At 32.4% G+C, this 27,198-nt stretch overlaps 4 protein-coding genes and 1 pseudogene across 15 annotated transcripts; 2 read left to right on the top strand and 3 right to left on the bottom strand.

Moving 5' to 3' along the window:
* The first annotated feature begins 327 nt into the window (after nt 1–327).
* On the top strand, nt 328–1,544 carry LOC137821765 (chitinase 2). The gene has a single exon (XM_068626512.2). It carries the CDS (start codon nt 379–381, stop codon nt 1,246–1,248), a length of 870 nt encoding a protein of 289 aa, XP_068482613.2. The 5' UTR covers nt 328–378; the 3' UTR covers nt 1,249–1,544.
* A 1,911-nt stretch (nt 1,545–3,455) lies between these two features.
* Nucleotides 3,456–5,275, bottom strand: LOC137823023 (UPF0481 protein At3g47200). Its single transcript, XM_068628091.2, has one exon. It carries the CDS (start codon nt 5,089–5,091, stop codon nt 3,598–3,600), a length of 1,494 nt encoding a protein of 497 aa, XP_068484192.2. The 5' UTR covers nt 5,092–5,275; the 3' UTR covers nt 3,456–3,597.
* A 4,395-nt stretch (nt 5,276–9,670) lies between these two features.
* LOC150025303 (uncharacterized) lies at nt 9,671–11,685 on the top strand (annotated as a pseudogene).
* A 480-nt stretch (nt 11,686–12,165) lies between these two features.
* LOC137821452 (uncharacterized) lies at nt 12,166–17,266 on the bottom strand. 11 transcript variants are annotated; one of them, XM_068626053.2, is made up of 8 exons: nt 16,740–17,266; nt 15,441–15,861; nt 14,783–15,262; nt 14,553–14,702; nt 14,251–14,328; nt 13,481–13,522; nt 12,969–13,414; nt 12,166–12,869 (listed from the first exon to the last, which is right to left on the bottom strand). In XM_068626053.2, exons 2-8 carry the CDS (start codon nt 15,811–15,813, stop codon nt 12,276–12,278), a joined length of 2,163 nt encoding a protein of 720 aa, XP_068482154.2. In that variant the 5' UTR covers nt 15,814–15,861; nt 16,740–17,266; the 3' UTR covers nt 12,166–12,275. The 11 variants fall into 11 exon arrangements, with proteins under 11 accessions (XP_068482154.2, XP_090151896.1, XP_068482151.2 ...); XM_090295770.1 differs by having other exon boundaries at nt 13,481–13,528; nt 15,441–15,850; nt 16,904–17,264; XM_068626050.2 differs by having other exon boundaries at nt 13,481–13,528; nt 15,441–15,893; nt 16,740–17,250.
* Nucleotides 17,267–18,496: 1,230 nt separating this feature from the next.
* On the bottom strand, nt 18,497–21,605 carry LOC137821342 (HISTIDINE TRIAD NUCLEOTIDE-BINDING 2). Of its 2 annotated transcripts, none has more exons than XM_068625890.2 (6): nt 21,523–21,605; nt 21,364–21,447; nt 20,405–20,500; nt 19,747–19,894; nt 18,790–18,907; nt 18,497–18,689 (listed from the first exon to the last, which is right to left on the bottom strand). In XM_068625890.2, exons 1-6 carry the CDS (start codon nt 21,552–21,554, stop codon nt 18,622–18,624), a joined length of 546 nt encoding a protein of 181 aa, XP_068481991.1. In that variant the 5' UTR covers nt 21,555–21,605; the 3' UTR covers nt 18,497–18,621. The 2 variants fall into 2 exon arrangements, with proteins under 2 accessions (XP_068481991.1, XP_068481992.1); XM_068625891.2 differs by having other exon boundaries at nt 20,405–20,491.
* Between the last annotated feature and the right edge of the window lie 5,593 nt (nt 21,606–27,198).

Below are 27,198 nucleotides of genomic sequence, written 5' to 3'. Positions count from 1 at the left end.
GGGTTCAAGACACCAATCAGAGAATGAGAAATTAGCTGACGGTATCTTTGATGAGATCCATGACCAAACCTTAATCTGTGTTAGAGAGAAAATTTCAGTGTGATCAACTAATTAATGACGTATATGCTGAGATAATATTTTGTCACTCAGATAATATTTTTTACTGCATAGAAGATGATCTGATCTTCAACTAATTAATGACGTATATGCTGAGAGAAGTATAATTAATGAGGAATAAAGAATGAATTATTAGTGACAAAACTATAGCAAACTGAGAGGGTGCATTACTCTATAAATAGGCATAAAGAGTTGGGTATTCTCCATCAAATCCCACAACCAAATCAAATCAACAAAACAAAAGAGAAGTAGCCACTGAGAATGTCTTCCAAAATCCAAGTGAAACCCATTTTTCGGGAATACATTATTGAGTCAGATCTCCTAAAAGGTTTCCCAGTGGAAATCATCAGCCCTAGAATCCCAGAATTCCACTTCCTTTTGGCCTTTGCCTCGGAGGACTACGTGGAGGATCCAAACACCAAGAAGAAAGTAGGGAAGGGAAACTTTCGTGCAACTTGGGACGTGATAAAGTTCGATCCCCAAAGTATCAGAATCCTAAAGTCAAATTATGAGCGTGTGAAGGTGGTAATAAGCATTGGAGGTCGTGGCAGCGATTTTCCATTCAATCCTCAAGACAAAGAAATATGGATTGACAATGCGCAGAAATCACTGAAATCCATTATCACAGAGCAGTACAAGAGTCCTTTTGAAACTTTGATTGATGGCATTGATATCAACTATGAGCACATCGAATCCAATGACTTTGCTTACTGCATAGGCAAAGTCATAGACTACCTCCAAACCTACATCAGTGGACTCGTGGTCTCCATTGCTCCATCACACCCTGTCCTTTCCCACTACCAGAACTTGTTCAAGGCTAACCCAGACCGTGTCGACTGGGTCAACTACCAGTACTACAAAGAGAAAGTCTCCACCACACTAGAATTTGTGAACCTCCACAAAACCCTAATAGACACCTTCACTGTTCAGAAGCTCTTGGCAGGGTTCAGCACTAATCCAAAGGACAAGGATAACATATCACTGGAGGTGTTTGTTGAGGGTTCCCTACAACTCATCTCATCTGCTTCACTCTCTGGAATATTTGTTTTAGATGCTCAGTCCTCCCTCTACTATGAGCCCGCTCACTACCCTGAGGAAAAGGCACAGAAAGTCCTCACTGGATCCAATTAGGTCACCATATTACCATGCTATGCTCTTTCTTTTCCATGCATGTACTATACATCTCACGGGTCACACTCACATGCTATCAGTAACTATGTAGTCATACATACATACATATGCATGCATGCATGCATTATGTATCTATGTCTATGCCTGCTTGTTATGTATAGTCCATGTGCTACTACTTAAATAAGACCCTTGCCCCTTACCTTCTTGCGTGCTCTTTCTTTCTCTTTCTCTTTCTCTGTGTGTGCCTTTTGTATCCAATCCTTCTCAATAAGATCTGCACCTCTTTCATTTTATCATTTTTTTTTCTTTTTATTTTCCCACTTATCTGCTATTTTTACCTTTCTTTGCACTTATTCAGTTTTCATTACATATCCATATACTTAATAAATAATTACTGAGATATTATTGACTAATGATGCTAGCTAGTAAGTAATATTTAGGAAACAAATTACTGGTTTTATCAAATTCAAACACCAAGCACACAGCTGATACATGTGCCATTATAGTTGGAACAGACTCAATTGCACACCAAAAAGATGAATCGACAAAATGTTAGTGTCAGCCAAATGGTTAATTGTAAGCACGATGGAATCACAAGTGTCAACTTATTACCATCTAATTTCAAGTACAAAATACGTCGATTCACTAACTAAATCATTCGGGTTCTTAGATATGCTTGCTAATCGGGTAGAGAGTTTGATAAGGTAGTGTTCAATTAAAACACTTTTAATTCAATACATTATTTTAGAATTTTATAAATTATCAATTCATTTTATTAACTAATTTTTTCAAAGAGATCTTAGTCTTACAGTAAATAGATATCTTTTTTTAATATATATAGAGTCAACTAGACATGAAGGTGTTGACAACACACTATTTTCTTAATATAAATATGTTTTTTCTTAATCTTTTACTAAAAAAAAAATCAATTATGATATCTACAATTTGTTTATTTTAGTCATTGTTATTTTGTTTTTTTGTCTTTCCACAAAACAAAAAGACATTTCCTAACAAACAGCAAGACAAACTTAACCAATCTAAAACAAGTCATTTGTTTTTAAACGAAACATACAAATCAGAAATCAAAATACAAATCTGAATTTTATTTTTTTTTCTAGTCATTATTCCTTTTTAATTTATCAATATTTATAAGGATAATTAATTTACTTTTATCATCAAATACATTTTTTTAAAGAACTAATTAAAACAGTTTTAGTAACTAAAAGTAAAAATACAAATATATTTCACGATTGAAAACATATTTAAGTTTATTTTTTATTTACTAGTTTTTTTTTATAAGTAATTTGATAAGTATTATTTTCTATTTCTAGGTTAATACTATCAGCTTTTGTAGATTGGTCCTATATTATCTATTCTATCAAAGAGGAAGTAGTTTTCCACCATAAATTTGTTTAGATTATTTATTTATTTATTTTTCTACTATTATTGTTATTAGTTGTTATTTTTCATTCTTTGTTTTGTTCCCACATGTAAGACAAGTTTTTATACTATTTTACATTCTATTGTTTGCTTTGGTATATAACAGTTAATAGTGTTCATGACAGCTGTCATCTCATTAAACTATTAGGCGTTATATAGGTTGAGTTTAGTGAATTTTAATTTAAAAATTAGACCTAATGAATGACTTCAGGTTATGTTTTGGATTCTCACAAACTAACCATAGGACACTATCGAAATCTCGGATCAATTAGAGACAAATATATAGATTTGTCTTAACTCACACATCCGTACAGATAATTATGAAACCAAGTTTTTTTCTCCTTGTATTAGGTTTCTCTGGCTAAACAAGATAAAGAAGAATAAGTAGGACAAAACTTGGTGTTGTTTTAAAAAGTGCTCACTACTGACATATTCGATTAGGCCTGTTAAGAAGAACCACCTGGCTCTGCTAACAAACTTGGTGTTCTTTTATGATTTTTTAATAAAATTTAAACATTATATTTTCACATGAACAAACTGATATGTTTCTCCAGCAAGTTGCAGTAAAATAAAAGAAAAAAAATCAACATATTAAAAATAGTATAACTAACCAAAACTAATAGTAAAATATACTTGTTCTAGAGAGGTGTGCATAAATAGAAAAATTGACCAACGTGATGAAATAAGGGTGGAAAAAAGCAGTTTTAAAAACACAGGTGAAGAAACTATGAAGCTTCTTTGTCTCACTGCTATATATATTCTTCGATTTCTCAGGACAACTAGATGAACTTCTACCCTTATTATACCAAAACTAATTCAACAAACTACCGAGCTATCTTATTCAGCTCCACAACAAATTTCCTTGTACAAATCTCAAATTTTCCTGCAGAGATTTAAAATTCTGTACGTTCACCTTTCTAATTTTGTTGCAGCATCTTCAGTTTTACTATTTTCACTTTCACTATGATTGGTGGGAATGCCACGAACTGGTATACAAAAAACATCTACAAAGACAGATCCAAAGCTTTGGTTTTCAAAGGCTTTGAACGAATCTGCAAATGAACACACAGTCTGAATGAAAGTGAAGTAAAGAGCCAACAACGCACCAATTGTTGAAACTCCCACCACCCAGCTGGTTAAATAGTGATGCACTAAGGAAGCTCTTTTTCTCGCGTAGAAGGAGGCAAAGTATGAGTTTGCTTCGTTGACCACTTTGTACAAGTACGACTCAGTTTTGTCCCGAACAATTTCTTTGGTGATGTTGTTGATTAGTTCAGAAACGGTGTTGTCGTTGCCAAGGGAATGGTGAAGCACCCCTTTGTAATGAAGAAGAGAGACATCACCAGCAGAGTTTATGAGTCCGTTGAAGAAAAACAAGTAGGTTGTCACATCGGGTTCGCAATCCTTGTGACAGTTCTCAAAAGCAACTATGTTACGAAACACAGTGCCTCTGTGGTCATTGATATACAAAGGAGGAATAGTGAGTTGTCTTGTTAGAAAACCCCATTTTTTCCCAAAGCTTATGTCAAGCAATTGTTTACTCTCATCTGCTTTGATCTTCACACCAGCCTCTATCAGCTCCGTCACAGAACGAATCATGTGAGGTTGAAATTTTCTCTGTTTTTCTCCCTCCATATTTGGTCTAATGGCTGACCTAAGAAGATCGAGGAAGTGAAGCCCTCTTAAGTCATCAGTTTTCTTACTTTCTAGCATATTCTCCGAATCCACCTGCAACAAAGGATAAAAGAATCGAAGAGCAAGATCTTTGAAACCAATATTTGGTCCCGAAGGAGCAGAAACAACACTAGTTAACTCAAACAACTTGTTCAAAACAAACATGGGAAGCTGGTTTTCAAGCATTAACATCTCGCGACGAATGATGGGCAACATCCATGGGCTGAGACTGGGGACTTTTCCGAATTCACACGCTGATAGATCCCTCAAGAGCTGAACAATGAAAGAGCCATCAACTAGCATCATTTGTAGAAACTCGTCACTGTTGAATTTGATGTCCTCGTTGTAACATCCTCGAACGTTGGTTTCTTGTTCCTCTAGGAACTTAAAAGCCTCGTCTAGTTTGGCTGCATTTGCATTGTTGAAGAGGCGACGATAGAAGCTTTTCTTGAGAGCCTCCATGTTTCTCAAGTGGGATGCTCCATGGTGACAAGGACCGATGGAGATGTTGTTGGGTCTGTAGGCTTTTGGTTCGACCCTTCGCGAGTTAGATGGAATCCTGTATATGCAAACTGGGTGGTGAGTTTGTTCTTGCTTTCCACAATTTCCATTTTCTAACTCCTTTTTCATAAGATCTCTCCAATTTGAGCTCATTTTATTGGCAGTGCTGTGAACTTTTCTGGTGTTGAACATGTGATAGGCCAATCTGTTGAGTTTTATACATGCCATTATATTGTGGGAGTAAGAGATTGAACTACTTTTGCTGTCCTGCACAGAAAGATTTTATCCTTTTTCACTTGCAGATGGTCAATTTTTTGTATTCAGATCAAGTCCACTGTTAGAATATAAATAACACTCTTCACAAATGAAAAGCCACTTGTAAGCTTCAATACATGATAGAGGGCAGGTAAAAAACTCAAAGCAAAAAGAAATGAAAGCTTGAGAAAGAAAATCAATGAAGGCCCGAGGCACGTGAAGAACAAGCAACTAGAGAAAAATAGATACAGATACCAGAGAATATGGTAACAGTGAGAATAAGTAAGAAAAATTTAAGAAAGATTTGGAAAGGTTAAGATTAAGGGTGTGTTTGTTTACTGTTTCTAGAACAATTTTCTGTTTTCTAAAATTAAGAAAATAAAAAACTTAAGTGTAAATAAGCTTAACCAGATATTGTTGGGAAAATTTGATTTAGCTTATAATGTACTTTGGAAGTTCAAAGTGTGTTAGAAGAAGGATGTTGTTAGGTTAAAAGCTGTTTTCGGAGCAATATTGAAACGGTGATCTAACATTAGCCATTGTAAAGCAAAATCTTTGTTCTGTTAGAGGAATCACCAATCCTGCAGTATATACATACAAATTATGCATTGTACATTCATAATATATTTTTTAAAATAATAATACTATTTTAACTAGTGTTACATTTTTTATTCCTTTTATTTTGTAGAAATATCTTTTTATTCAAATGAAAACTATAAGTTATAAGTTTTTTTTATAAGGAAAAGTTATTATTATTATTATTATTATTATTTACTTGGCCTACTTTTTCATTCTATTTTCAGTTTTAAAATTATTACATCAAATTATATATTACAACTACTATAGTATCATAATATACAATTTTACAAAACATTTTAAAGTAGATACCATCAAGTATAATAATTAAAGTAATAACTTATAATATTTCAAATATTAATTATCATTCCAAATTGGATGTGAGCATAACTCCTAGTTGAATCAATTGACTTGTGTTAAATTATATATATGCTTTGAAAACTAAACTTGATCTGTCGGTAGGAGTGAAATTCAGTGGTGAAAGGTATTCAATTCATATAAATCAGAAAATGTATTGGTCATAAAGGTAAGAATTAAAAAAAAAAAAAAACTGGACTAAAACTTATTTAAACCAGTCAATGAAAAGTATGTATTCTAACTGTTACAATTTTCTGTCAGTTCAAGGAATACTAATCTAACTCATTTGGTATCTTCTTTTTGTTTCATTATTTGGTTTTCTATATTGACTTGTGTGCACATCAAAATTATGCAGATCGTTTATCTAAAACCTTGACCATTGCAAAAACTTTAGAGATATCTCACTGATATCAGAGAATATGAAAGAACTGAGATTACAATGGTCGAAGGTAAATACATTTCATAATGAATCTACTCCCATATGGTTGATAATATGTCACGTGCAATTGTAAAAAATCCTACCTAGCATGGTAGAAATAAGCACGGCAGAGTGAAACATCATGCCATTAAAGAAGCTTAGAAATCAAAGGAAATCAGCTTGAAGCATTGCATTTCGGACAATCAGATTGTAGACATCATGACAAAAGACTTTCAAAGAACAAGTTTGAAATGCTGAGATCAAAGTTTGGAGTATCCAAGAAAATCTCAAGGAGAAGTGTTAGTAATTGAGATTTGTCAAGATACTTTAAGATCATATTTCATATTTTCTATTTGCTCTGTTTTGATAGGTTAATATTAGAGATAATCTTTATTTTAAGATTGTACACACCGGGTTAGACCCCGACCATGAAAAACTACATTGACGAAACCTCACTCAAACACTCTAATTGACCAAACCTCACTCTAACACCCTAATAGCAAGATTAAAGGAGGATTAGAGACAAAATCATACATGGTGTTAGTTAACCACGAATACTGTTCTAATACAGACTTATAAAGTATAGGAATCCAACTCATTCCTCTAAATAGATTGACCAACATCATCCAAAGTTACGTGCATTTATTACTACTAACTACTCAAGACCAAGTACTAACTTGATCGTAAGCAGGAACAATGAAAAAGTTGATTGTCTGTCTATTTATATATATATATATATATATATATAATATGAAGTTAGTTTTTCTCCAATCTTCCTTCCTTCACCTAAAGCAAAAACTCTTCTCTGTTTTCTTCTGTTTCTATAACTTCTTTCACAATCTCTGGTTTTATTTCAGTACTTATCAACCTCTTTTTGTATCCAGGAAGCAGTGTTTCAGAGTGGTTGGAGTATAAGACAACAAAGAAAGAAGGGTTTAGTTTTTCGGTTGAATCGTTGAGTATAGTTATTGATCTTTCTTCTGATCCACCTTCGCCCCAGCTGGGATTCATTTTCTGCTTCATCCTTGGTCGATCTGAAGGACCATCAACAACTAGAGAACTTGAAGTTACATCGCTATAACAGATGGTGAGGGTAAAAGTGACAAAGACAGTGTATTATGTACACAGACGAGCATTGTTGGATTGACACTTTAGATAAACTGTGTACGTTAGTCCAGTGGTTTACAATGAAATCTTTGATTTGGAAGAATGTGTATATTTCATATAAGAATTGGATTGATTATTACAACATTCAATTTAGTAACGTGAGTTCATATTACTTTTACAGTAATCATATGGACATACTATGTTCTGACTGGTGGTTAAAACTCTTTATATGTATTCCATTTAATGTCACTATAAGGTTGATTCTTGATTTTTTGTTTCTTCTGTAATAGGTAGTGTGTTGGGAAAGGCAGTAGTTGATTTCTTTATGGTAGTTGATTTCTTTATGGTTTTTGATATGTATGTGGAAAATTACTGTTTATCCTTTCTTACTCAATATGAGGGTTGTATCACCCTTAAGTGGGTGGATTTATTTTCATTGTTTCTTGCTGGTAAAAAGAACTATGTTCTTACACAAAAACCACAATTAAAATCAATAGAATCAAGCATACCCAAAACTTTAAGATGGTATATTACGTGTGTGCTGTTATTGATAAAGAATATGACCTGAGTTTGAGATGGTGGCCAGATTCACAAGGTGGAGATCTTCTGTTTCGTGATCGTGGAGGATTGTGACGTGGTTGTCTTTGTATATCATGTATGGTTGTCTTCATAATCAACATTTTGCTGATCTTACAACGCAGGCTCATCGACATAAGGAACAGAAGAAGTATCAGTCTCTTGCTGGTTATAAGATTCTTGCTAGTGAAAAGATGGAACGTCATAAGGGTACATACTTTGCAAATGCATTACACCAATAGATTGTTAAAATTTATTCTTGTGCTGATGCGAAAGAGTGTCCACAATTGTCAAAGTATTGATCAGGTGGTTGTTATGGTGATGGAAAGTGAAGTTGTGTTGGTATTCCTGATTGTGTCTGTGGTATTTGGCCAACATCAGTGTTTTCTGCAACTTGTGGATCTCGCAATTGCAGTGACAAAGACAGATAGAGAATTGTATTTTGTTTGTATCATGTGACTTAGTATTCATCTGAATAGGATAGAAGACCTTGAACAGATTGCCTAATAATTAATATGGGGTTCTTTTGGCATCCCTCAAGTGTTGGATCCAATGAGCATGTTCTTTTGTTCACATGTATGTTTGGTGGTTGTCATCCAAATTAGAAGGGGTTGTGATACATCCTGCCACAGATCAAATTGGAGTTTTACCCTTTTTCACTTACATATTGTCATTCAAAAGCAGAGAAACAAATTAAAGAGGTATAGGCACTCCACATTCTTAAATTCTGAAACGCATGTTATGGCAACAAATGCTCATAACCAACCACAGCCATCAAATGTTGAACCTGTAAAGGAGGAATATATATATATATATATATATATATATATATATATATATATATATATATATATATATATATATATATGCAAATGCACTTGAGAGAGTTGATGGAGGAAAAAGAGCATACACATGAGGTACAAACAAAAAAAATAAAAGAAAAATAATGAAAATAAATTCATTAATAAATAACTAAACCTGATATCTCAAACTCACAATAAATTATCATATTTCTTGAAATAAATTTTATATTGTTATGAATCATTAAAATTAATGAATAATAATAATAATAATAATAATAATAATAATAATAATAAATAATCTTTTTCGTGGTTAAGATATCCATGCATGGATGCATGGGCTTTAAGCCTAAGTCTGTTAAATGACCAGCATGCTGCCTGCAGCCACGGAGACAAATAGTCTTGTAGCAGTAGTCAGTGGGTGTTTGGCCCTTTCACTTATCTTTCTTATGGGACCAAGTCAACAGCTATGGTGGCAAGTTGGCTGTGTGAACATGTAGGTGCAGTTTTTGAAGGTATAAACAATTGATTCTTTTTGTCTTTATTTGTGGTGCTTTCAATGAAATTGCTTCTTAAACTGTGTTAGCATTAAACTCAAAGGCTTCAACCGTCATCAATTTTATTTTAGCATCTGAATAGACAATAATTATTATCATTAATTCTAGTTTTGAAAGTCATTTATACTATGATTTAAATGTAAATTATAGTATAGGTTTTATGAGAGAGAAGGTAGAATTTGAGAAGTCTATTGTAAGACTATTTAGAGAGATTGTATTCTTATTTGAAAAATAACAGTGAAATAAAATATATATTTTCTGTTCACAAATATCTTGCTCTGTTTTATTCCCTCAACACCAACAATTGGTATCGGAGCTATTTTCTTGAGGGATCTGTGAGGTTAGTAGAGTGCACCAATGGAAGGAGGATCAAATTTTTCAGCAATGGCACCACCTGTCTTTGATGGAGACAGTTATCAAATGTGGGCTGTTCGTATGGAGACCTATCTAGAAGCATTGGATTTATGGGAAGCTGTAGAAGAGGACTATGAAATTCAGTCCCTTCCAGAAAACCCTACGGTGGCACAAATAAAATCACAGAAAGATAAAAAGATGAAGAGATCAAAGGCAAAAGCATGCCTATTTGCAGCTGTATCTCCTATGGTATTCACAAGGATAATGACCTTGAAGTCAGCAAAAGAAATCTGGGATTACCTCAAGGCAGAATATGAAGGTGATGAGAGGATTCGGGGAATGCAAGCCCTGAATCTAATCAGAGAGTTTGAATTGCAGAAAATGAAGGAGTCGGAATCCATAAAAGAGTACTCAGACAGACTTCTAACCATTGCCAACAAAGTGAGGTTGCTTGGATCTGTGTTTAAAGATTCAAAAATTGTGGAAAAACTGTTTGTAACAGTTCCAGAGAGGTTTGAAGCCACCATAACAACCCTGGAGAACACAAAGGACCTATCAAAGATTTCTCTTGCAGAGCTCTTAAATGCTTTACAAGCACAAGAACAAAGGAGAGCCATGAGACAAGATGGAGCAATAGAAGGAGCCTTACTAGTCAAACATGAAGGTGGCTGGAGAAACAAAGGTAGAAATTATCCTCCTTGTAAGCATTGCAACAAGTTAGGTCATCCACCGTTTAAGTGTTGGAGAAGACCCTGATACTAAGTGCAACAAGTGCAATCAACTTGGACATGAAGCAATTATTTGTAGAAACCAAAGTGAGCAACAAGATGTAGATGCTCAAATTGAAAATGAGGAGGAGGATGTGCTTTTCGTTGCAACTGGTTTTTGCAGCAATATTTCAAGTGCATCTTGGTTAATTGACAGTGGCTGCACCAACCACATGACACATGACAAGGAACTCTTCAAGGAATTGAGAACTACTGATGTTAAAAGGGTGAGGATTGGAAATGGTGAACACCTGGCAGTAAAAGGAAAAGGCACAATAGCTATCACAAGCTATAAAGGTATAAAAATCATTACAGATGTTCTTTTTGTGCCAGAGATTGATCAAAATCTTTTGAGTGTTGGTCAATTGTTGGAAAAAGGCAATAAGGTGATGTTTGAAAATAAACATTGTTTAATCAAAGATGTTGATGGCAGAGATTTGTTTAAAGTTGAAATGAAGGGAAAAAGTTTTGCTCTCAATCCAATGGAGGAGGAGCACATTGCCTTTAAATCCAAAGAAAATGTCACAGAAATTTATGTACCTGACTTGAAGAATAATATTCTCAGTATGGGAAAATTATTGGAGAGTGTTGAAGCAAAATTTGATAACTTGGAAAAAAGGTTTACAAAATTGGAAGAAAAATATGTTGATATGGAGAAAGACAAGGAAAGTAGAGTCAATCAAGTTGAAGAACTCCATTTGTTGCTTTTGGCACAAAAAGAAAAGGTGAATGAATTACAATTCAAATTAAAAGCCCCTTTTGGTTCATGTGTTTTACTTGAAAATAATGATTTTGACTTAGGAGAAGACCATAAATGGAATGGTGTTAAGACATCATCTGAAAGAGAAATATGGTATAATCATTATCTTCGAAGCTCATTGAAGTCAAAGTCTTTCTTAAATCCTTTTAATTCAAAGGGTGAAAGTGGAGAAGATTTTGTTTGGAAAATTAAAAGTAATTCAATTCAAAATTCTGCACGGATTGATGCAGTGAAAGAAAATATTGGAGGCAGTGTGAGCGATGACAATCAGAAAAGCAACAATCTGAGTGAATAATATGGAAGGTTTGAGTTTAAGGGGGAATTTGTTAGCATTAAACTCAAAGCCTTCAGCCGTCATCAGTTTTATTTTAGCATCTGAATAGACAATAATTATTATCTTTAATTCTAGTTTTGAAAATCATTTATACTATGATTTAAATGTAAATTATAGTATAGGTTTTATGAGAGAGAAGGTAGAATTTGAGAAGTCTATTGTAAGACTATTTAGAGATATTGTATTCTTATTTGAAAAAGAACAGTGAAATAAAATATATATTTTCTGTTCACAAATATCTTGCTCTGTTTTATTCCCTCAACACCAACAAGAAGAACTTGTGACAAAACTTGAATGCAAAGAGAAATATGGACAGATTGTGATCCCTGTGTTCTACAATGTAGAACTTACACGTGTGCGACATCAATCCACAGAGAGTTACAAAAATGCATTTGCTAAGTACAAAAAAGGAGACTAAGGTGCAATTCTGGAGAAACGCTATGAGAAAATCTGCTGGTATATCAGGAATTGAGTCATCAAAATTTCAAAACCAAAATGAAAATTCACACTCTAGCTAATCACCTAGGATGAATAGTATTTACCTAATTTCCTCAACGAGCAAATACACCAGCTCCATATGTACAAGAGATTGTATCAACAAGAAGAGGAAACTGTAAAAAGGCAAACAATATTGCTGGGATACATGCAACAAGGGTTATTGGAATGACAATCCATGCCAATTGATGGCCAAGTACGATGAAAAAGGTTGCACCAAAAGCTATGAGCATTGTAATGATGGAGAAGAAAAGGGTCGCAATGCCAACACTCAACCTTTTTGGCAGTGACACAAGGAAATCCTCCTGTGCATACCTTGAGGTGAGTATTGACAAAAACATCAATATAGATACTACTGAGGAGAATAATCCAAGAGCATCTGAGAGAGCAAAAACTTTGAAGGATGTAGTGCGCATAAAAATAGGATATCCATTACTGTTGTTGTTCCCACCTGGTACCGTAAATAATGCTGCAAACATCACAGTGGTAATAAGAGTTGAAACTAGCATGCATGATGACGCAGTGTTCTTCAGCCATTTTTCTCCTTCTTTGGCCAACCCCTTGTGTTCCTCGGTAAATAGCATTTGAGGCGTTCTACCTTCAGAATCCTTAATCTCCTTCAATAGAGGCTGTATGATCTTTTCCACCTCCTGAAAATTTAAGAAATGAAATGTTTCAAAACAACCTTAAGTACTCAATGAGCAACCAAACTGAGAAAGCAGAATCCAGAATGAGGATTCAACAATGACCTTGAACCACAATAATTCCCTTTGCATCTGCAGTGCTGCACCAGATACAACATGAAGTTGATCTGAAGGTGCCAATTTTCCAGCCAAATGCAGTATGTTGTGATTGTTATTGTCTCTATAAGAAGTTATCAGATCCCTATGTGCCCCTATGTTATAAATCAGGTTAAATATTTTTTCCTGGCGATACATGATTGCAATGTGAAAAAGACTTCTATTTTGGCTGTCAACTTTCCAAAGTAGATCGGGATATGAGTAAAGAAGCTCAGTTACAATCTCAGGTATTCCAAATTCAGCAGCAATAAATAGGGGCCGTGACAAAGGGCTTTTAATTAAGTCTCCATAGTGCATTTCGTCTGATGACTCTACTAGTTCCCAAAGATGTTGCACTAACTTTAAAGCCTGAGAGTTCAATATCTTTTTCTTCTGAACGGTTTCAAATCCTGGCACTATAAGTACAGCAAATTAGCTCAAGTAAAAACAACTATAGTGAGACAATCAGGCTGGCAGCATACCAAGATATTTTACAGCACGACAGAGTCCATTCACCAATAGGTCTGCAACTTCAATCCAATAATACATAGTTTAATAATGAATCACAAGACAAATATCCTGGTTACATAGACATAATGGAGAAGCAATATATCATTTATGTTGAATATTCATGTTTGTTGGTGACCACGGAAATACCATTGTTGATGTCTTTATATTGATCATATTAATCCATTCCCTGCAAGATTTTGGTTTTGTTTTTTAATGTCATTACTGAAAGAGGTTTGAGAATGATTGTGTCAGATCATTGTTAAATTAATGGGCTGCAAAAATCTTCTTTTTTTACTATTTTAATTATGTTTACTTATTTCAGTGAGTTTGTTTGTAAGTGGTAATGTTTTGGCATACATTTACTTTGATTTTGGACAGATTTGTACTCTAAATGCAGTGGGTATATGATATTTTGCTGACAGCATGTATGAGAATGATGATGGACTGTCATTTCTAATGTATGTGGCCTTAAATATAATTTAGAGTATGAAATACGATGTGGTTAGGCAGAAAATAAAAAAATTGTTTTGTTTCTCTTCATCACTCTTCTCTTTTCATGTTATGGTTTTTTTCTATGTTTATATGTTTTAAGCTATCTTAATTTAACAATCATCTTTCTAATGATGTATCATAAATGTGATAAAAAAAAACTTAACGAAGTCTAAAGCTTCCTCTGAATGTGAAAGCTCATTTCTTTATGGATGATGCTCCTTATATTTTGCAGCAGAAAAAATTAACATACCTTGAAAAGTTGAAGGAGCCTGGGATAGCGAGTTGTTTGACTGGCATTTGTACTCAGTTGCTAGTTTGACTTGGATCCCTTCAAAAAGAAATTTCAACAAGTCATCCTTTGAAAAAAAAAAATGAACTTCTTATTGGTCTCATTTTCTTTTATAGGTATTAACACTTCATCTAGATGTATAGTGTTTAGCCAGACCTAACAATCTTTCTATATAAGGACTTTATAAAGATGACATTCAAAGCATAAGGTAAGAAGATCTCATAAAATGTAACAATTTCACAATTTCATGCTGTGATACCTACATGGATAGATGCATCTTTCCCAGATGCCCAGTTGAGTGCCACTCCTAAATGATGAAGTCTTTTTTGCCAACACATGTAAAGCTGTCTCCCCATTCAAGCCATGATAAGTTGCTAATTGTGGTCGACACTCCAGAACATGTAAGGCAAAATCTGAGAAACCAAGTTCATGAATGACTAACTACAACTTCTAAGTCTCTTAAAAGGACTCATAACCAGTTTTCGAAATTTACCATATAAATCTGTGGATATAGCAGCAATTAGTAGACTAAAATAGTCTTCTGTTTTTAGAATCTCTTTATCGGTCACTGAATAGAGATACCAAACCATGTCCCTTTGGCCCAGCAATGTAGCTATATAAAGTGGTGTCACCCCTTCACTACCTCGTATTCTAGGTAAGTTTCCATTCCTTTCCACCATTAGCTTAGCTATCTTGGTAACCCCAGACGCAGCAGCAAAACAAAGTGCAGTGTTCTTATCTTTATTTTGAATTTCCAAGTCTCTAGTTTCCATTCTTTTGACAAGTTCCTCCACAAATTTGGTGCCTCGAGCCCCGGCTGAAATATGAAGAGCTGTTTCCCACCCTCTTGAAATCCTGGCATTCTCCGCACCAGGATGCAAATTTAGGAACTCATTGGCCTTCTCCCAGTCTCCTTTCAAAGCAGCTCTATATAAGGGCAAATACATCCGAAGACTCATTGGCATTTTATCTCCTGTCATGCAAACATTGAATATCAACACATTTTAACCACTAATTCCTTACCACAGCTGGCAGAGTTCTACAATATTCTTATAAATCTATACTAGAAACAATGAGTACCTAAGATGCTTAAGTAATGGATCATGGAGCACAAAACTTCTAATAATGTACAGCCAGCATGATGAACTTACGAAAGGCAGGAAATGAACTTGAGGGGGCTTCCGAAGAACAAATGTGGTCAATATCCAATTGGTAATCAACTTGATGAGATGAAATTGGTGAAGTAGCTGAGCGATCAACTAGTTGATGCATAGGTACAGTATGTTCAAGGGCATTGGAAACAGAAGATATGGAATTTCTGGGGCTAGGAGCCACATCTTTTAACAGAAGTGGTTTTGAACCATAGCATTGATGGGTTCTGGTTTCTTGCGTGTTACATTGATGATTGAAGGACTGACCAGAGCATATGACACATCCATTACTTTCCTCAAGATTTTGTGGTGGAAACAGCTGTCGAATGCTTGGTGCTCGATCGAACTTTTTACTTGAGATTTGCATTGTCATGATCTTCTTCAATGTCCAGGTAAGCTAAGCAGCAAAGCTAACATAAATCTAAAATAACATCAGTGACATTGTGTTTTCCTCTGTTACAAACAAATAGTATATTGTTTGTTAGCGCCATGGGGACCTAACTCAGTGGACTAGAAATAGTTAAACTTGATACATAAGTCAAGAACACAGTTGCAAAAGAAGATATATGAATAATGGATAAGAAAATAATTTCATTTTCATACTTCTTACAGAACATCTCAAACATACCTCCCATATCAATTGAAAAAAGAAAATCAGTTATGAAACTTTGCAGTACTATCATTCAGAAAATAAGGAATTGCTAAATAACTAGTAATGAAGCTGGATCCAAAAGCAGAAAAGGGGTTGACTAGTCTAGGCAAAAAATTAGTCTTTGACTTCTAAATACTCAAGGTTCCACATTCTTTGTACATTTTCAAGGGAAACAAAACAACAACTTTCACCCTCAGCACACGAGTTAAACAAGTTCCAGTAGCAAAGCAGATTGAGCATTAGAATATGCTCAAGAACACACTTAGTAAAGTTAGTTTATGTACTACTCAAGAACAAGAAAATTTGTATGTTGGAAATCCCACAATTAGAGATTAACATTTCATATTATATAATTCAATGCAAACCTCTCACCTTATAAGTTGGTTTTGGTTTTACGAGGTTGAATTAAGATTTGAAACAAGATAGTTTCTCCCAAAACAGTTTTGTTATCTTCATAATTGGTTATGTACTAAAAAGTATGAAAGTCATGTTTCTAATTATGCTTATCCAATAATTCATAACTTTTACTTTATCTTGGGAAATGAATCATATTTAAACAATTAAAATCAAAGTTTTTTTTTTTTGCAACAATGTAGAGTCTAACAACATCTGTTAAACCCTATGCAGAAAGGATTTAGGAAACTTACATGAACAAGTACCACAAAAGGGCCAGAGACCAAACGAACTTGCCAAATTGTGGAGTTCAGATGGCCCCTATTTCGTGATCCAGCAGATTACAGGAAATGTTGCCAAACACCGTTGAAAGGTCACTAAGTTTCTACTTTAGAAGTGGAAAATGAAAATAAAGTACCTTGATTTGAAGCAAATAGAAAAATAAAAATTGCACTTGGAAGTAAGCTAAGCTTCATGTTGAAAAAAAATCATTTGTGATCATGGTGATGAGGATCGTGAGACTCTTTTAGTGAGCAAACAGAAGATTCTAGACGTCTCAGGAGAAGCCTTTTGTAATTAGTTGCATGAGAAGTGATAGTGCTTGGCCACTTTTTTATGTGGAAATAGTAAAGGTGAATGAATGATGATGAAGAAGAAGAACGAGAAACAGTATTGTTGAGACAAGGAAAGAGGAAACTGCTTAAGCAGGTTGTAAAGTAAGACGCGGTTTCATGTGGCCAAAGTCTTGTCTATGCCACTGGTAATAATAATCTTGAGTCACAAAACATACTTGTAGGAAGAATGGGTTATAAATGAAAGGAAAAGATTTTGTTCACATCCAAAATTTAAAAGACATAAACTTGAGAAACCATTATAATAATATTTTAAATTAAAAAATAAATCAAATGTAATTAAAATGTTAATTTATTCGTTTGTCAACGGCAGGTAATAGGTAATAAAAAGTTTTTTGGAATTTTTTTCAAAAATTGGTACATTCAAAGAATTTTCTCTTGTATGATTTGTAAAATTTTGCTTTAATTTCTGCAAATTTATTCTAAATTTATATTACTTTAAAAAATTTCAAAAATAATATTTATACAAGTAATTTTATAAGTTGTTTGTGTCCAATTAAGAAAACACTTAAAATAAAAACACAAAAATATAAGTAAGAAAATGATATCAATAAAAAATAGAGTTTGATCTTTCTCATTGTCATACCTCTCTCTACATTATTTTATAAAATCAGAGAAAAAGAGGGGGTATAAGCTAAAAAAGAAGAGAAAGCGTAAGAAAGTAATATTTCTTTTTGAAAAGGTTATAACTAAAACTCTTAGATATCAAAGGAAAAAAATTCCATAATTTTTTTTCTATTTTTAAGGTTTAAATGCGAAGGTTTTCTTTAGAGTCAACAAAGCAAATATGAAAAAGTCATTCAGCGCGTTAGAATTTATTTTGAGAAAATTAATGATTGAAGAATTGATTTTCAGTCAGAAAAGGCAGCTAGCTGTTTTGAAAAATTGATTTTAAACCATTAGAATAAATATATATACAAAAACATAAAGTTCAGGTCTTTCTCAATAAAGTTAAGAAAGAATAACAATTTGGAAATGCCTTCATGTTGATAATAAAGTAACTGCACTTACTACTTTCTCACGGATCACCTCCCAAATTTCACAAACCATAACTAATTTTAACCATAAATTCTAAATTTATTTTTATACTTCATAATAACTTCACGTTAATTTCACAGTATTTGAGAACAACGAATAATAGGAACAAAAGAAAAATTACAAATATAGAGTAAATTAAAACCTTTTTATTAGAAGTTCCAAATTAAAAAATGCGACATGTATAGCACCAAAATTATTTTTAACTTAAAATTGTTTAAGAAAAAGTTTCCTACTTCAAAATGAGATTTCGAGACATAAAAAGGTTGGGTTTTCCTAGTAAAAACTAACGAGTATTTCACCATTTCTATTTAATTGCAGATAAGCTTCCGCTGAATAATCAGTTAACCAGAAACTGAAGGATTACTTGTTCCTATATTATTTATAAGTGGGTCAGAAATTACAACTCTAGGAGTAGAAATATCCAAGAGATTCATCAGAAATTTTCAAAGTTATAATTTACAAGAATTCAACCCGGTGGCCAATTCATCTGTCTCCCACCTAATACATGCAAGTGCAGATGATACACAGATTGACCTAATCAAAAAAAAAATGTGAGAAGAGGAAGTTAGTAGGTTGTTGCACCACTATAAGCAAGTGAAAATAATCAGACATTGTTAACCAGAAACTAGCTTACAGGCACTTGGACCATTGTTGATGACAACGCGAAATCCATCAACGATGCCTTCTTTCTCAGCTACTATTTTTGCAGCATAGAGAAGTTGACCCAATATTTCCCCGTGTCTACTATCAGCCTGTAAAAGGAGATTTTATATATCACGTAAAAAGAACTCAATTTTTCCTTGCTGCAAAGAGAGAGATCGGGAAATATCCTACAGTGGTGGAGTGGCCTTAAAGAAAAATTTGCTCCTTTGTTGGCATATAAACACTAGAGGTTCTTTAAAATCGTCAAATCAGATCATAAAAAAAACAGTGTAATATTGCCATCTAATGAGACATCCAAATAACTCAATGATCAAAATTAACCAAAAACCCGACAACCAGCAAGAAAATAATATTAATTAAAGATTGAAAATAAGAAAATTTGAATCAAAATGTAACTTTTAGGGGCTCTATAATGTGAAAGTATATTCAAAATTAGACTACCATGAGACAAATAGGAAAATAAGGCAATCTGGTCATTATGGATGAGATGCTTCACAAATTCAAAACCAACATATTCAGAGTACCTAAAATCAGTATTTGTTCTGTTTAAATTCATATTAGTTTTCCTCCTAGACAAGCATGTGAAATTACTGAATTTCAATTCATCAAGACTTGTCATGGGATCTCACTTATAAGTTCTATATTCAGCTATTTTCAATGATGCTTCTTATCTTCCATTTGCAAGTCTCCGCAAAAACATCTTAAAAGACATTACAATTTCAGTAAACTAACTTTCATGAGAAATTAGATTTTTTTCCAAAAATCTATTCACCTAAATACTATACAGGAAGTTATATATATAATAAATCCTTGTAATTTTTCTTGATGTTAGTAGCCAGAACAGGGGGAAAAGCAAAAGAACCACTGAAAAGAATAATCGTGTAAAACTTTTTGTCAGTGTACACATAGAAAAAGGGCGATTATTGACCTTCCCAAGTTGTGTTAATCCATCTCTAAATTTTGGAATGACTAGAACATGAACTGGAGCCTGTGGATTAATATCTCGAAATGCTAGAACCTTTTCATCCTCGTATACAATACTCGAAGGGATTTCCTTATTTATGATCTTATCAAATCTGGAAAGGAAATGGAGATCACAAAATTACACAAAAACAAGAAACACAACAAAAAGATTAAGCAATTATAAGTTTGCATGCATCTGTGCATGTATGTGTGCCAGTGAGTCCAGAAATATCAAGAAATGCAGATCTCGAATATAGTATGAAGCCCAAAAGGGTTCCAGCCATACTTCACTGATTATAATTACCAGTTCCTGAAATTCATATTGACTATCACAGTTATCATTTGCAAGGGAAACCTGCATTATTGAGATTTAAAATCTTTACATCCCAGTGAACTCCTTGAATGTAAAACCAATGTCATCTTTAACATGATTCTTAGAGTAAGACGAAGGGATAAAAGTTCAATATTAGTGGAATCTTTTTGGAAAATTAATATCATGCAGTGAAATTTGCATTCAGTTGTATTTGAGTTTAATCAATAATCATGACAATATAAACTATACATCCATGAATAAGGGGAAAACCATAATAAAAAAATTATGCTACAGGTGAAAAGGCTGTTACATTGTAGGAGCTTCACTGTCAAAATTAACAGCAGCTGCTTTTGCAGCAGCCTCTTCATTGTTCGTGGCATGAGTACTAAAGCCCAACCTGTAACAACTAAGCAAGATGTCAAAAAACACCTATAGATCACAGAGCAAGTACACACCCAGAGTACAGTCACTAATAAGATGAAATCGAGATTTTGCATAAGATGAAATCAAACATGTATATTTCAAATCAACAGAAACACTCGATTTTAAGTCTTACTAATAACAGATGAATCCCAAACATTTGTAACAATGCCAATCATAACATATATATATATATATCCTTTAAAAAAACTGTTAAGACTTAGTACAAGAGGAGAGTTCAACACAAATAACTAGTCCATTAGGTGGGAGAACCTCAACCCGTAAGTATCACATCACATCAAATACTTTATCCGACTCCACATATTCTTTTCTGTATTGCAAGAGTCATTCCAAAAAGTCTTAATTCTCTTTTTGTAGCTCTTATAATATCATATCATATTTAAGATCTCCTCGCAATTTTTAGCAAGAATCTTTAAGACTCAGACTTTTAATAATCTTATATTTGACTGTTGACAAAAATAAATATTTTTAAGGCAAAAAAAAAACTTTTTTAGGTTTTATAAGATCCAGATATTAAACTTATGATTATGGGGCTAAGAGGCTAGTCAAATTATAACAATAATTAGGTCCGTAGGCCTTCTTCTAAAGGTTTAGTTTCACAAAACATTTTTTAAACTTTTAATTCCTATTTTCATAAATGACTAATGCAGTCACATTCTTTCTCTGTTAAGATTTGAAAAAAATTGCAAACTACAATTTAAGATGGGTAAATGAGAAGTAGATAATTATAAAAATTGAAAGTTCGTTCAGCGATAAGCCTTTGCTGTCATTTCAGAAATTAAGAGAAGGTGCTTAAACGATCAGAAAAGTGAGGAAAGAAACTGAAACCTGCGTTGTTGAAGAGGGAGAAGGAGATTGAAGTTGGAGGCTTTGCGAGCGAAAGGTGTTGCTAGTTTCAGTGGCGCGCAGCTCCTGCAACGAATTCGAAGAGAAACCAAAGGGATTACACGAAAATGAGAGAAAATGAAAGCGAAAGAGGAAGCGTACCTTAGCAGAGAGAAAGAACTGGTCGCTGCCATGGCTTCGCTGAGATGAGGATTTTCTCCTCTCTTCTCTGTTCATGTAAACTCATTTTTTTAAATATTAAATTTAATTTTAATAATTTTATTCTTTTCAATAATTCATATTATTAATTTGATATGAAAAAAATTCAGAGAGTATTCATAACTTTTAAAATAGTTAAAGAATAAAATAGTCTAACAAATTGTTATAAAAGTAAAAATTACCATAATGAAAACTTAAAGGACAACCAATCTCTCATATATACTTACTATTATTCAATAAATAACTTTATATAACTTATATAATTATCAACATTAATAATTATACATTGATAATATTATTACTATATATTATATAATAGTCATGTAAGTTGTGAAAGTATAAGGTATTGTAATGGCTAGTTGTTTTAAATAAAAAAAATAAGATAAAGGAATAAGTTTTTACTTTAGGTATAAAAGCAATCTTGATAGTAAGACAAAAAAAAATAAATATATATATATATATTTAATAGTAGTTATTTAAGGTTTTTTCACTTAAATAAATTTATTCCTTTAGTTACAATAACCATTTCTAGTGCTCTCTTCATATTAATTAAATGAAGAATATAATTTTAAAATCATGTGATTTTAAAATTTAGAAAGAAAAAAAGTTAAATCAATAATTAAAACAAAATATAAGAAATATGATGGAGTCACTGCAAATTTTAAAATAAAACACTAAAAAAAAATCTGTACATATACACACTTTTACTTACATATACTATTAAGTTGATAAAATCAAAAATATATTTACCCACATATGATCATGTAAGTAAAATTCAAAACTTTTTATTTACATATTACTTGTTAGTGAAACCTATTAATATTAGTATCTACCTCTACTCTCACTTTTTTTCAGCAACCTACATCATCTACTTAATATAAGTAAAATTTCAAAAAGAAAAAGATACTTAAAATTATATAAATTTATTAAAACTATTAAATATTAAAATTATTGGGTGGATATTAATAATTTTTTTTCATAAAAAAAGTGTGATTTTTTTTATATTTTTTGTGTTTCTAATACATTTTATTTTCTTAAATGTTATATAAGCTTTTTTTAGTTCACTATTCATAGCAATATTTAAATTGCTTTTTGGAAAGGAAATGAATAAATTATTAAAAATGAAAAAACATTAAAAAAAATTACACTTCCGTACTTTTTTCTAGCTTTTACCATTTTTTAAATTTGAGTACTCTTATTCTTTCTTGAGTGGCAAAAATTTACTAAATTTAGTAAATTTGTAGTTTTTATTAGACGCTTAGAAATTTGATTTTTCTTAATTTTAATTAAAATATCTCCTAAAGTAGAATATTAATTTCGTATATCTTTATGGACGAGCAAGTACCAACGAAAGAAAATCAATTAATCAAGTTAAGAAAAAAGAAAATTTGAAAAATAATGAAAAAACATAGCAAGTTACTTTTTGCATGGTTACTGAAAAAATTGAATAATAAAATTCAATAATTATAAAAGAATTGAATATAAATTGAGAATAAAAAAAATTCTATTATATAAAACATTAAACCTCAATATTCTTTTCTTCTATTTCAATCAAACATAGTAAAACATCAAAAATTCAATTAAAATAAAATATCAAACATCAATTTTTGTCCATTTCAAAACTTATCCAAACATTAAACATCAATATTTGTCCATTTCAAAACCTATCCAAACATCAAACAACTACACCACTACATTAAACATAACCAATTCAAAAACATCAATACTTGGAAAATTGTGTTTGGAAATGCATGTGGATTTCTATTATTTGGGGAATTTGGAATCATAGGAATAGGATAATTTTCAATAATGCAGTGTTGGATCCTGTTGAAATTTTTGCTTTGGCCCAAGTAAAGGCGTGGGCATGGGTAAGTTATAAATTTCCAAAGTCAAATTTCTCTTATTCTGATTGGTGTATTAATGTATATGAATGTTTAAAATCAATACATTGATGATTAACACCCTTTCTTTGCTTTTTGTTGGATTCTTGATTTGCATGAGAGTAATGTTCTTGGGGTACAACTTTAATCATAATGGATGCTTGGAAAATGCAGTAGATAGCAAGGAGGCAAAGTCTTTCTTTTGAGCTGATACGCCTATAGTCTGGAATTGGATTAAGTTGCAGGATTCCTTGATAGCTATTTTGGTTTATGTATTGACATCTTGTTGTTTTTAAAGAGGTTAAGATTAGCAGATATATGTGTAGAATATGTCTATGTTTAGGCATGTTATCTCGAAACCTCCTTTCTCTAGTATAAGGAATTGTGTAAATGGGTTGGAGTACTCCTAGTACTTCTATTTATTAACTCTTTATTGCTGATTAAAAAAAAAAATTCTTCCATTTCAATAATATTGAATGCATACATGACTCATCCATTCCAATCCAATTTGCAAATTAAAATCCTTTAAAAAAATATAGTGTAAACATATTATTAAAATTAATGACTTGACCTGGTTATCATACCAAATAAGTGATCATCGTACAAAATAAAATATGATGCTACTCACATAATAAACAAGAAACTAGTTTAGAAAATAAAAATTATCCAAACAAATACTGTACAAAAGTTCACTGGTTCATGCACTTTGATTATTTGATAAATAACAATAAGATCACTTCTCAATTTCACATCTAAAGAGAAGAAAATTTTAGCCTTTTAACATTCAACTTGCTTCTAACGAAAATTTTGGCCTTTTAACATTCAACTTGCTTCTCATCTCTTATTGGAAATTGACCTTATGATTTAAAAATTTGTGTGGCATATGTTCTATGCCATGCCATGTGATATAAAGCGAGAAAAAAAAATGCATGATGCATCCAAAAAAGTGATAGGTATATATTGGAAGAAAGAATTTGGAAAAAGATAAAAATATATAAAACTAATTTTCTAATCTGAAAGCAAAGTGATTTCTAGTGTTGAAAAGAACATTTGTCATTCCTTTTAACATTTCAATGTCCTGCATTTCTATATTCATATCCTTCTTCGCTTTCTCAATTGTTGCTACACATCATCTCTTCTTTGAATTTGTTCAAATGCCTCATCTTTTTCTTTGACCAATTTTGTTATTATCTCATCTATTTCAAATTGGTGGATTATCTCACCTCTTTCTTGAAGTGCCTCATCTTTTTCTTAAAACAATTTTGTTATTATCTCACCTTTTTCTTCTCATTTTTTTCTTTGACCAAATAAACTTGTTTTCTCTACAACTTAACTGTATTAGTGTGTAGCTTATATAAGAAAATTGTAGGTAAGAAAATGGGAATAAAGAAGAATTTTTTATTCTCTTGTATATATTTGCATTACTTCATGTATAAGAAATATATAATAGTGTAGGAGACTTTCTCTTTCCAAATTACAATCTAATTAGGTAAATCATGAGATTCTATTTATTAAAATTTATTGCATATAATTGGATACAACATCGTACAATATTGCATACAATAATTGCGTATAATTTGATAATTATTATTTTCTTAATAACTTAACTAGTTCTGTTTGCAGACGAATACTCTCAGTTTTGATTTCAGTCTTGAGCTGTCATATTCGTGTTGCAGATTCTCTATTTCTCTTCTCACTGCTTACCTATTTCTCTTTTTTTATGAAGTTTCTCTATTAAAGAAATGTACTCCCCGTGCAAAATCCTTTCTGAAGTTATTCTATTATTGCTTCAAAATTCTCCATCTGAAGTTGAGGTTGCAGCAAAATTCCAATTAATGTTTAATTTATCACTACAACTTAAAACTTATATCATTACAACTTAAAAATCCAAAATTACAATCTAATTAGGTAAGAATCCACTAATCATGAGATTCTATTTATTAAATTTAATTGCATATAATTGGGTACAACATCGTACAATATTGTATATAATTTGATAATTATTATTTTCTAAATAGTTTAACTAGTTCTGTTTGCAGGCGAATACTCGCAACTTTGATTTCAGTCTTGAGCGTGCGTGTCATATTCGTGCTGCAGCTTCTCCATTTCTTCTCACTGCTTCCCTATTTTCTCCTTTTTGATCAAGTTTTTCTATTAAAGAAATGTGCTCCCGGTGCAAAATCACCAAATGATACCTTGAGTTCTTCTTTCGGTTTTTGTGGTAGATTTTGCGGAAGCAACCATGGATTGTGGTGGAATAAGGCTCACCTAAGAGTTGTGTAAGCCTTAGATGTGCAGGAACAGTGTGAGAGGTTCGGCCAACTCTCTTTGAGGTGCAGTTTGGAAGACTAAAAGACCTAAATCCTAAGAGATTTTAAGCGAGCATGAATGACACATTTTGGCAGCATTTCCATTTCCAGTCTCGAGCGTATCATATTCGTGATGCAGCTTCTCCATTTTCCCTTTGAAGTTTCTCTACTAAAGAAATGTGCTTCTGGTAAAAAATCTTTTATGCTAATAGAAGTTGTTCTAGTGTTGCTTCAAAATTCTCCATCTGAGGTTGAGGTTGAAGCAAAAATCCAATTAATGTTTAATTTATCATTACAACTTAAAATTTATATCATTACAACTTAAAAATCGAAAATTACAATCTAATTAGGTAAGGATCCACAAATAATGAGATTCTATTTATTAAATTAATTGCATATAATTGAGTACAACATCGTACAATATCGTACAATATTGCATACAGTAATGGCGTATAATTTAATAATTATTATTTCTTTAATAGTTTAACTAGTTATGTTTGCAGGCGAATACTCTCAACTTTGATTTCACTAGGTTGAGGTTGAAGCAAAAATCCAATTAATGTTTAATTTATCATTACAACTTAAAACTTATATCATTAAAACTTAAAAATTCAAAATTACAATCTAATTAGGTAATGATCCACAAATCATGAGATTGTATTTATTAAATTAATTGCATATAATGAGGTAATATCGTACAATATTGCATACAATAATTACGTATAATTTGATAATTATTATTTTCTTAATAGCTTAACTAGTTCTGTTTGCAGGCGAATACTCTCACCTTTGATTTCAGTATCGAGTGTGTCATATTCGTGTTGCAGCTTTGTGGAAGTGGTGTTCATCAGTGTACATAGTCGCCGTTTGTGGAAGTGGCATCACCGTTTGTGGAAGTGGCGTTCTGAAGTGTACATAGTCGTGTCGTTTGTGGAAGTGGCGTTCTGCAGTGTACATAGTCACCGTTTGTGGAAGTGGCGTTCTGCAGTATACATAATCGGTTGATGCCAGGTTGGTGTCATCGCCGTGTTAGATAACGGAAGATTAGGTGGTCTAGCTGTTGAAGCTGGAGGAAGCTTCTTCCCTACCAAGGCTTGATGTGTGTTTGATGAAGAAAATGGCTTGGGTGCTTTGAAGATTGTAATAGGTTTTTAGATTCATATGTAATTAGGCTTGTAAGTGTGTATGATTGCCTTTTGCTGTGTAACATATCCTAGATGCCTAACCAAGTCTAGATCAAGCACATGATGTGGTTAAATGGTTTTTGAAAAGCCTTTTGAAATGTTTTTAACAGTTTTAAAACAGTACACAAATAAATCTGTTTTATGGAGAAAGAATCTGTTTATTTCTTCTCTGTTAAAAAGGCTTTCGTTAAATAGTTTTTGAAAAGCTTTTTAAAATGTTTTTAACAGTTTTAAAACAGTACACAA

This window comes from Phaseolus vulgaris, chromosome 9, assembly GCF_051622355.1.
Source record: "Phaseolus vulgaris cultivar YP4 chromosome 9, ASM5162235v1, whole genome shotgun sequence".
NCBI classification, from domain to species: Eukaryota; Viridiplantae; Streptophyta; class Magnoliopsida; order Fabales; family Fabaceae; genus Phaseolus; species Phaseolus vulgaris.
The sequence above is the reverse complement of the archived record's forward strand: the minus strand, read 5'-3'. Positions and strand labels throughout refer to the sequence as shown.